At 38.0% G+C, this 10,000-nt stretch overlaps 4 protein-coding genes and 1 pseudogene across 5 annotated transcripts in view; 4 read left to right on the forward strand and 1 right to left on the reverse strand.

Moving 5' to 3' along the window:
• MED9 (mediator complex subunit 9) overlaps positions 1-6,923 on the forward strand; it is an 8,814-nt gene extending 1,891 nt beyond the window's left edge. The window contains exons 2-4 of one of the 2 annotated variants that reach the window (XR_003474930.2): positions 4,058-4,154; positions 4,432-4,618; positions 4,816-6,923. Coding sequence is in view for 1 of the 2 variants with exons in the window: in XM_027350815.2 (XP_027206616.1) it covers positions 4,058-4,154; positions 4,432-4,563 (229 nt within the window). In the remaining variant the exon portion in view is untranslated. The remainder of the gene's footprint in view (positions 1-4,057; positions 4,155-4,431; positions 4,619-4,815) is intronic. The other variant, XM_027350815.2, reaches the window with a different exon arrangement.
• On the forward strand, positions 4,830-5,510 carry LOC113800118 (protein NCBP2AS2 homolog). The gene is made up of 3 exons (XM_027350845.2): positions 4,830-5,074; positions 5,166-5,341; positions 5,458-5,510. Exons 1-3 carry the CDS (start codon positions 4,830-4,832, stop codon positions 5,508-5,510), a joined length of 474 nt encoding a protein of 157 aa, XP_027206646.2.
• On the forward strand, positions 5,513-6,923 carry LOC138863190 (barrier-to-autointegration factor pseudogene; annotated as a pseudogene).
• LOC113800090 (protein YIPF3) lies at positions 5,966-6,923 on the forward strand. Its single transcript, XM_027350814.2, has one exon. The coding sequence runs from the start codon at positions 5,966-5,968 to the stop codon at positions 6,641-6,643; it is 678 nt and encodes a 225-aa protein (XP_027206615.2). The 3' UTR covers positions 6,644-6,923.
• A 575-nt stretch (positions 6,924-7,498) lies between these two features.
• Positions 7,499-10,000, reverse strand: part of LOC113800089 (FYVE, RhoGEF and PH domain-containing protein 6) — a 5,448-nt gene continuing 2,946 nt past the window's right edge. Inside the window, exons 5-7 of the mRNA XM_070127225.1 lie at positions 9,810-9,989; positions 9,313-9,419; positions 7,499-8,681 (exon numbers count right to left, since the gene is read on the reverse strand). Of these exons, the coding sequence (XP_069983326.1) occupies positions 8,642-8,681; positions 9,313-9,419; positions 9,810-9,989 (327 nt within the window). The 3' untranslated portion in view covers positions 7,499-8,641. The remainder of the gene's footprint in view (positions 8,682-9,312; positions 9,420-9,809; positions 9,990-10,000) is intronic.

Below are 10,000 nucleotides of genomic sequence, written 5' to 3' on the forward strand. Positions count from 1 at the left end.
ATTAGACTTCAGTAACCATCCGTTTTATATCTGAGCCCATCAAGAGCTCCAAAGGACGAAAAAGGTGATTAAAATCGAAGCAATACCAACAGTACAAAGAAACGAAAGTTTCACGTTTCTGGATATAAAGGTATTTGGTTTATTATTTTACGGTGTGAATGCAGCTCTGTCTTGCCGTACATACCGTGGTGGAGAGAATGTGTCCTGGGGGGTGTTGGTGGGCTCACCCCCATCAACCCTCCCCTCGGACAGTCGCCTAGTCACGGCAATTTATATTGATATATTAGGTTGGTTTAATGGTCAATACGTTTTTTGGGGTTGGAACGTGTGAATTCCCGTAAAGTTTTGCCGAAATGTGGGTTTAGTTCCCGTAGAGTTTTTTATTTATTTCGCGTCAGTCCATAAACTTTCAAAGGTGGCGGTTACATCCGTAGAGTTTCATTGGCCGATTTTAAGCATTTTTTATCACTATTCTTCTTATTTAAGCTTGTTTTACCCCATAATTTCCCTAATATACTTCATGCCCTCCCCTGCTAACGGGACTATCAAATCAAGATCGTCGATGGAGAAATGGTACTCGATCTCCTGAACGATTCATTCGCAAAAGAAACAACTCCGAAAATCGATGAAATCATAGGATTTCATGCAGAAAAACATCATTTTTTTTTTTCGACTTAGTCTCTGAGAGGGTGCGTCGCTCTCTGTAACAATTACCTGGTTTATTATTTTATGATGTGAATGCAGTTCTGTATTGCCGTACATACGGTGGTGGAGAGAATGTGTCCTGGGTGGTGTTGGGGGGCTTGCCCCCATCAACCCTCCTCTCGGGCAGTGGGCACGCCTAGTCACGGCAATTTATAAGGATATATTAGGTTGGTTTATTGGTCAATAGGTTTTTTTTGGGGGATTGGAACGTGTGAATTCCCGAAGAGTTTTACCGAAATGTGGGTTGGGTTCCCATAGAGTTTTTGATTTCTGGTGCGTCAGCCCGTAAAATTTCAAAGATGGCGGTTACATCTAATAGAGTTTCGTTGACAGATTTTAAGCGTTTTTTGTGCTAGTTTTATGCATTTTTGATTGATATTCTTCTTATTTAAGCTTGTTTTATCTCTATCAATATCATTGATGGAGAAATGGTAGTCAATCTCCTGAACGATTCATTCGCAGAAGAGACAACGCTGAAATTTGATGAAATCATAGGATTTCATGCAGAAAAACATCAATTTTTTGTGACTTAGTCTCTAGGAGGATGCGTCGCTCTCTGTAACAATTACCGTTACTTGTAGCGATGTGCGCAGATAGAGGGAAATGGGCACCGTCATCCTATAGGGTGGAAGAAATAGAACAAGATACAACATAATTTACGATACAGTGTCCTCATAGGAACTGCTAAATGATGAAAATATACCCATCATATCACAGCTCGCATTCAAAGTCACTCATCTTGCCACGAATTTTACAACCCTGACCGCATAACTCATTACTGTGATATCCAAAGTAGATCATGTTACTACGTGCTTGTCAAAATGATATTTGGCCAGTTATCAGTGTCTGCTGTTACACATTTATGCTTTTAAAGAATTTTTTTAATGTTGTTATACTTAATTTGTGTTTTAAGATTTATCTATACAATTGTTTAGAATTATCTGTGCATCATATGTTTCACACTTTTATTACCCAGCCGCAAGGTTTGAGAGTTAAGAGCCGGTCATTTCATGGCAGAATGCTGGTGAGAAATGTTGCATTCTCATTGTTGTGCTGGTTCGGGGATATTCTTATGACTGTATGAAATGACTTAAAAGCTTAAGTGTGTAACAGCAGATACTGATAATTAGCCAAATATTGTTTTGACAAATGCGTAATAACACATAAACTACTTTGGATATCACAGTAATGGTCAGGGTTGTGTTATTCCTGGCATGGGAAACAAGAAGCTCGACTTACAATGTTAGTGGTGATAGTGAGGTATAATTTCATCATTTTGCAGTGATTATGAGGCCACAGCAGCTTAAACTATGTTTTATCCCATTCAATTTTTTCTACTCTAAAAGATGGCGATGTCCATTTCCCTCTATCTATACATGTTGCTCTAAGTAACTTCTACCACACATGGATATAGTTACGATTATGACAATCGGGACTTCCCAGACAATATTCATATCATCAGATTTATGTTGATGTGATGAAAATGAATCTGATAATCATTTCCGTAGCAATCACAGCCGACGATCTTGATATGTTAAATCCCGATAGCAGTTGAGGGCATGAAGTATATCAGAGAAATTAAAAGGTAAAACAGGCTTAAATAAGAAGAATATTGAACATAAATGCATGGGGGAAGTGATTTCGCTCATACCATGCATTTCAAAGAGCAAAATAATGTAGAAAATCGAAGATCCGAGCCAAGAATATAATTTCAGATGATCAAAAGTGGAAATTGTAAAAACCCAAGAGAAGATTTGGCCACGGATGATTTGCCACGGTGTTGTACGAACGAACGAGTGAGTGAACCGCATCTTAAACACACAAACTACCAATAAGATAGCCATATAAACCAAAAAAAACTCCTAACCCGAGGGCTATGCCCCTAGACCCCCGCCTGATTGGCTTATTTCCCTAACAGGGGCTTTGTCCCCTGACCCCCTAATGATTACTGTATTTCTTTGCCAGGGGCTTTGCCCCCGGACCACCTCCCACTTGTCTAACTTCCCTACTGGTGCCTGTAGATCGCTACTAACTACTGGACTTTGTTGCTGGAGGCATGCGGCATTCTGCGCGCCATAATTTCATTGTTTAACTTGAACATGTTCGCTTCTGCAAGTCAATTTTGCTAGCATTGAATGTAGTTTTTCATTGCCTACAATGCTATAATTAAGTTTCTCGTAGTCAGTGTGGTCTGATCATAAACCTGAACCATTATAATTACATATTTATTCCATTCTACTGATATTTTCCCAAGTTCCTATTATGCCCTCTCCTTCTCTAGGGGCCAAGATTGTGGCTGAATACTCATGCGATAATTATATGCCTCTCCTTTACAAAGTTATTTGCGTGTAAGTTTTTAGTATTTTTGCCATTTTCTAATGTTCATATTTGTCTTTCAAATTGCTTTATCCTGATAGTAATAGGCTGTTTTCCTTGCACAAACTCTATATCATCTCTCTCTTTGTAGTAAACAATAAATATGTAACATTTGGTATTTGTCATGTATTTTAAATATTTGTAATATTCAGTTTTTTGTAATACAACCTGCACTGCAGGTCATGGCAACCAGAAATACAATGCTGTGCTTGGAAATAGTGTCTTCCCTGGAGCTAACGCTATTCCAGCTATGGTTTATTGATATTACATTTCACACTCATTATCAGTGGGAATAATGCTAAAGCCCCTTTCTAAACCTCAAATGAGTGTAATTACCCACCAAGAGGTTTGTGTACTCGTGGCAAGCCTTTTCCATCACCCTGGCCTTCTCTCATGACAGCAAGTTCGCATTACCCAGCCCACAGTCTTTTTTGCCCATGATGGCATGATCATGTCAGCCCTATGTCCATGTCAAGCCAAATTTTTTCATGACGTGATGGTCTTTTCATCGGGATTGAAGGGGTCAAGACAACTGTAACAACATCTTAAAGAAATATAATAATAATATGAGTACATAGATATGGGAAAGTAGATCAGTGCAGTTACATTATAATTAATAGTTATGCATGAGTGATGTATCTTTGGTCGTAAAAGAAAGTGTATAAAAGGAAAACCCAGATCCAAGGTTAGTACAAGGAAAATTTCACTTGGTGTTGTGCTAATATACAAACACTATCTTAAATGCACAAAAAGACTGGCCTGTGAACCAGAAACCTACCTGAAAAGGGGCTCTGCCACTGAACCTTTTCCATATTCCCCTTGCTGTGGGCTTCTCCTGTGGACCCCCTCATTTACTAATATGTCTTCCTTCACCTGACCCATACCTTCTTTATAAATATTAAGTATAGATTAAGGAAAGTGTATTATCACAGGTTTTCCTATATTTAAGGTAACATATTTCTCTTCCTTTTTCCAGCTTGGAGAAGGAACAGACTGACGTTGCTCGGGTGTCTCAGGAGTCAAGCCAGAAAGTCCTTGAACTGCAGCGCAAGATCCAGACAGCTCGTGAACAGGTGAGACAGACTGTTAGATATTGAATGTTGGAAAATAAGGAGAGATGCAGAATGCTTTGAGATTCAATGGTCTCCTTTTCAATATATTTCCTTTTTTGACTCCTTTTCCCTGTTTTAAAATTATTTTATTTGCCTTAACTTAAATACTGAGACCGACCTTACATTATGGCATGCATCTAATGCCTTGTGTTTAGAATGATATTCATGAAATAAATAGGGTTAAAGTAAGAGCGTATATTCCTCTTTGTATTGATATTTGTATGTCACTGCTCATCAGGTGAGGAAGCTGCCAGGTGTGGAATACAGTGGAGAGGAACAGCTCCGTCGCCTTGAGGCTCTCAGGAAGCAGCTGGCACTGAAGAAGCGACTGCTCTTGAAGTACAAAACCAAGAGTGAAGCCCCTCACTAGAAGCTAATTTGTTAGTGTTCTCTAATGAGCAAGATTCAGCCTTGTTTTTGATATGGTGATTCTGGAAAAACAAATTTGTAATTTGAAAATATCTTTTCTGGTTGAGTGATGGTTTGTTTGCTATAAGCCTTTATAGGCATTACCCCTTGTGAGGATACCCTCTCTAAATCTCCCTATCTCTCACCTTCTTCCATTCCCATCAACTTCCCATTGCTTCTCTATAGTAATTAATGCTTTCAACCCCTTTTACAGAAGCTGAACTTGCTATGGTTTTACGATATCTCCTGAGCCGGATCCTCAACAACCCTGAAGTTATTGAGAAGCTCTCCGAGTCATATCCCATCCGCCGTGCAGCCCAAATCACTGCTTACGCCCTGCAGCGTGGAAAAGTTGCAGCATCAGAAGCACTTGACTCAGAAGCAAGCAAGCGCCTGCAGCAGTTTCGCCAGGATTTCACACACGAGGTAAAAGAGGGTTTCAAGAAAATTGAGGAGGAAAGCAAAACCAAGAAGTAAAGGAGTCTTGTGAAAGGTACCCTTGTTCCCCTCCTTGAGGTTTTCTTTGTAAGCATAATCAAATCCTAAACTGTCCCATAACATCAGCATGCCTGAGGGAGCTGCAGACACTGTACAGACCGATGCTGAAAAGTCGACTGAGGAGAAGAAGCCCAAGTGCAAGGCTTGCTGTGCATGTCCAGAAACCAAGAGGGCACGGGACGCTTGCATCATAGAGAATGGCGAGGAGAATTGTACAGAACTCATAGAAGCTCATAAAAAGTGTATGAGAGAGATGGGATTCAACATTTAAGAGTGAGCTTGTGATGTGTATTGTTTGTGCATTCAGGTATCCTTTGTGCAAGGTGTGAAGATTGGTATTGTTCTTGAAATTTTGCAGGCCTGAAACAAACATCTTTAGTAATCAACGTGAGTCTTGGGTATGATTGGTAACAATGACAACAACATCGCAGAAGCACACACTCTTTGTGGCAGAGCCAATGGGGGACAAACCTGTGACTGAACTGGCAGGTATTGGTGAAGTTCTGGGCAAACGACTGGAGAACAGGGGATTTGATAAGGCTTATGTTGTCCTTGGGCAGTTCCTTGTACTAAAGAAGAACCGGGAATTGTTCTTGGAGTGGCTACAGGATTTGGTGGCTGCCAATTCCAACCAAGCATCTGAATGTTATCAGTGCTTGGCTGACTGGTGCAGTGAGTTCTTGTGACGAGTCCAAGGTTGTAGTAAAAACTTTGGGATATCCCACTTCTTGTTACCATTGTTGGTAGGCAGTAGAGATTTGTCTTCAAAGATTATTGTTCCTGATAAGTAGGGCATCATTTAATAACCAGAAGGTTGTTCAGCCGTTGTACTTACTGTATCACACAACAGGGACAGTTAGTCAGCCATGTCGCACAAAGGTCACTCAATTGTTACAATAGAGTCCTTGGACTCAGGCTTTGAGCCACGCACATATAGGCAGAACTCCCCGCTAGATTGTTTCACTAACGCATTGTTGCTTTTGAGACCATACTTCAAGGTAGCCAATCGAAGATTGCCACACAGAGTCCTGTCATCCATGGCACCCCCTTTGTTTTTCCCAGAGTTCAGACGTGTCTATTCTGACCTGAAAGGCCCATTGTTAATCATGGTATCCCTAGCCACCATCCTTCTTTATGGCCTGTACAGCCCTGAGCGGACACTATTGTGGGACCTAGCAGCAACAGCAAAGCTAACTGTGGGATACTGGCTGGGTCTGTCTATGATGGCCTTCCTCCTGGGATACTTTTGCCAGACAAACCTCACATTGCCACAGTTCCTCTCTATCACGGGTTACAGCCTTACTGGCCACTGCTTTGTGCTGCTCATTGCCGAGGTACTGCACCAGGAGGAGAACCATGGAGTTTTCTTCTTTCTTACAATAGTGTTTGGGGGGCTTGCCACTGGAAGGCTTGTTATTATCATCCTGGCTAGGACACCTGGGCCAGCACAGCGCCTTGTAATGTGCTCTGTTCTGGCCTGTGTCAATCTCATGCATCTTATCTACATCCACTTTGCTTGCATGAGGAATAAGTTTCAAGTTTAATTTTTTTTCTTTTTCTCTTTCCACAAGTGGATTTGAGTATTCAGATTTATTTCACTCTAGAGGAATTTAATGTTGCGTAACTCTTCATGAGACAGAATTGGTAACAGATTTTAAGCCTTACAATGAACTTGTTTTTTTAAATTTTAATTCATGCAAGAGAAACCTATGTTGATCTTGTTATTTGTATAAAGGACGACTGAACATTAAACAAGCACTTTGATGTAGTTCTGCCTGGAAATGACTGTAAATATGCAAAAAGTAATAAAAAGAAATGATTCTTTGTCTTGAATTTACTTGTACACTAACCTTTTAGTTCCCTTGGGTAAAGCATGTACCAAGAACAAAAACAATATAGAATAAGAAGCATTTATATCAAAGCTAAAGAACTGATGGTTTAAAGAAGATTTATCCTATGACATATAAGTAAAGGTTACTGTACACTATGTAAGTAGAATTCCAGTAGCTAATTTTAACAAATGTAAATTTAATTTTCTCAGTTCTGGTTTTTATATTTATAGTAAGAAATACATTACTTACAAACATCCCAAAAGTTATTCAAAGATGAACCATTGTATTGAAGACTATCAGATGAAAATGGTTTATATTTTTATAGCAAAAGTTTAGAAGGCCATGACAAAATTGATTCATTTACAAAATTGGACAGAATTTGGAAAAATTCTATTAATAATCGACTGATTTATATATGATTCATTGTACATTGTGTAATCTGAATGATTTAGATTTTCATTCATCTGTCTGTTATCAACAAATCTTTGTTCATAGTTAAAAATAAGTTTTTAAAGTGAAAGCAAGAAACTAAATTTACACATCTCAAGGGTCAGTAAAGCAAGAAGATTAACATCAGTTCAATTTTTTATTATTTTTGTAAGATTTTTTTTGGTAGTGATGATGACGAGGACTGCAGACATGACTAGAAAAAGAAAAGAAAAAAAAAATGGAAACACAATGATTAATTCACAATATATACAATCTGGGAATCTTTACATACAAAGACCTCATAAGCTTTCTATTAAAACAGATGTCAAAAAAGATACATGATATTGTAGATTTACACACCGCTCAAAGAGAAAATGTTTAATATGGAGACAAAGAAGTCTATCCGATCTCTTGTGTAAACATCTGAATGATTGATAATTATAATGATAATATATGGAGCAACCATAGACAGAGTAAAATAAATAATACCAGGTTTAAGAACATGTAACAGAGATAATCATATAGACAAAGACAGATAGTAGGTAATTAGATGGTAGTCTGACAGGAGAAGGGAAAATGGCTAATGTAATGTAAAACATTACAGGTACAGGATACTGCCATATACAAACTTGAGCTTTGATAATGACTGATGATTCATAGGGTTAAAACAGACCACGCTCCTAATAAAACACTCCTAGTGAGAGACTTGGGGTAAAAATAAAAAGTTAAAACGTAAGCAAATTCAATAACAATCCTGATTTGTCAATATTGTACAGAGAAAAATAAGTAGGGAGTGAAGACTATGCACAAAATACTGACCGAATTTTATATATAATAAAACATCTCAACAATACATATAACATCGTTGTAACAGATTTTCATCACAGACTTGGAAAGACATAAGACTTTTTGTGTTATTTGCTCTACTTCAGCACTTGGATTCTATTGTCATTACTCTCATCTTGAGTAGCCTCTAGACTACCGCCTCAAAAGCCTCATTCATGCTGGAAAAAAAGGTCACCCTCTTGACTACAATCCCCCTCGGCTTCACACATCACACACGCCACAGAGAACTTCTCATTTCTTTCTTCACAACTTCACTTTTCATGGAGACCTGTTCACAATTTGTTCTCTCCATGTCTCATCCATAGTTCAAGTGAGTGCTATGGAAAAAAGAAGGAATAATTTTTTTTCTCAGGGATGTGTTGATTGCTAGCCTCCATGTTACTGTAGGTGCAGGCAAAGAGAACTATTTCAGACAGGTTGACCTTTGCTGAGGTCTCAGGTCAGGACAACAGCTTCCCTCATCGCTCCTATCCACCTGTAAGGAAGTGGGATGCATTTTGTTATTTCATAATTTCAATTATATTGAAGTATGACTGTAAATGGTACAGGTTTCATCATTATTAAGTACTACAATTAGCATTGGTCAATACTATTATTATTATTATTATATGCAACCAACCACCACAAAATGGGTTAAAGATTGGCATGTAACCTTTTCAGCACTTAGACACAATCGCATATTTTGGTAAAATATGGTTAGTATTTGATTACACCAGTGATATTTAAAATCTTATATCTAACATCATGGTTTATTATTTTACCATGTAGTTTTAATACAATTGTTTTAACAAAAATGTTTAAAGTCAAACATTCTGACAAGTGAAGGATAAGTATTACATTCACAGTCAATATCTGGGTCAAGAGATGAACTGAATTAAATATTTATAAAATCTTCCTTAGTTGTCAAAAGGGTCACAGTTTATAATAGTATAGATGACTGTGCAAGGTGCATTTCTGATGCATGCACATTTTGAACATAAGAGTAACAATAAAAAACAATTATCATTTCTGTTACTATTATCTATTATTTGTCAGTTATCATGAATATAATTAATTTATCACTATTGTCAACTATCTATCACAATCATCAATAGATTAATACTAACTTCTCGGTTAAGTGCGGAGTGTCAGCTTGGAAGACGAGGGGAGGCTGGTTGCAATGTGTCAGCTGGAAGACTAAACAAGCATCGATTCCTTCTGTCATCTCTCGATCCTTAGAAGAAATTACAAGAGATTATATAATAATGAGTGATTCAATATATATGTTAGTTAAAAATATAAGGAAGATTGAAATAGCCCTTTCGAGAGCACTAATACAAATCAGAAAATAAGTCATGAATATGACACTGAATAAACATAAGAGCAGTTTACAAACTTATTTAGACCACGAGTAACAAGGACTTCAAGAATAAAAATAAACTAAAGCAGCAAGTACTAACATGTTGATTGTTTACTGAGATACCTGTAACTTCAAGTAGAGTTCCTTAATCTCAGTTTAGAAAAAAAAAAACTTTCCTATCTCCTTTACACCTAATACCCTCATACAACGTATTACCTTCATGCTTACACATTGGCACAAGTTATAAAATCAAATCTGCCATACCTGTGTTGTTTTCACTGCATACCCTAAGACGGGGAAGCTCTGCAAAGCACACACATCTTCTGGTGCTCTATACTCGTACAGAACTCTGTCTTTAAGGACAAACCAGCCTCTTCTCCATGACCTTCTGACCATCATCCTAAGGTAACCGCACATCTGAGAAGCCTCGTCACTTGCACACACCTAGAATATCA

The sequence above is a fragment of the Penaeus vannamei genome, chromosome 11 (assembly GCF_042767895.1).
Source record: "Penaeus vannamei isolate JL-2024 chromosome 11, ASM4276789v1, whole genome shotgun sequence".
In the NCBI taxonomy this organism is placed as follows: domain Eukaryota; kingdom Metazoa; phylum Arthropoda; class Malacostraca; order Decapoda; family Penaeidae; genus Penaeus; species Penaeus vannamei.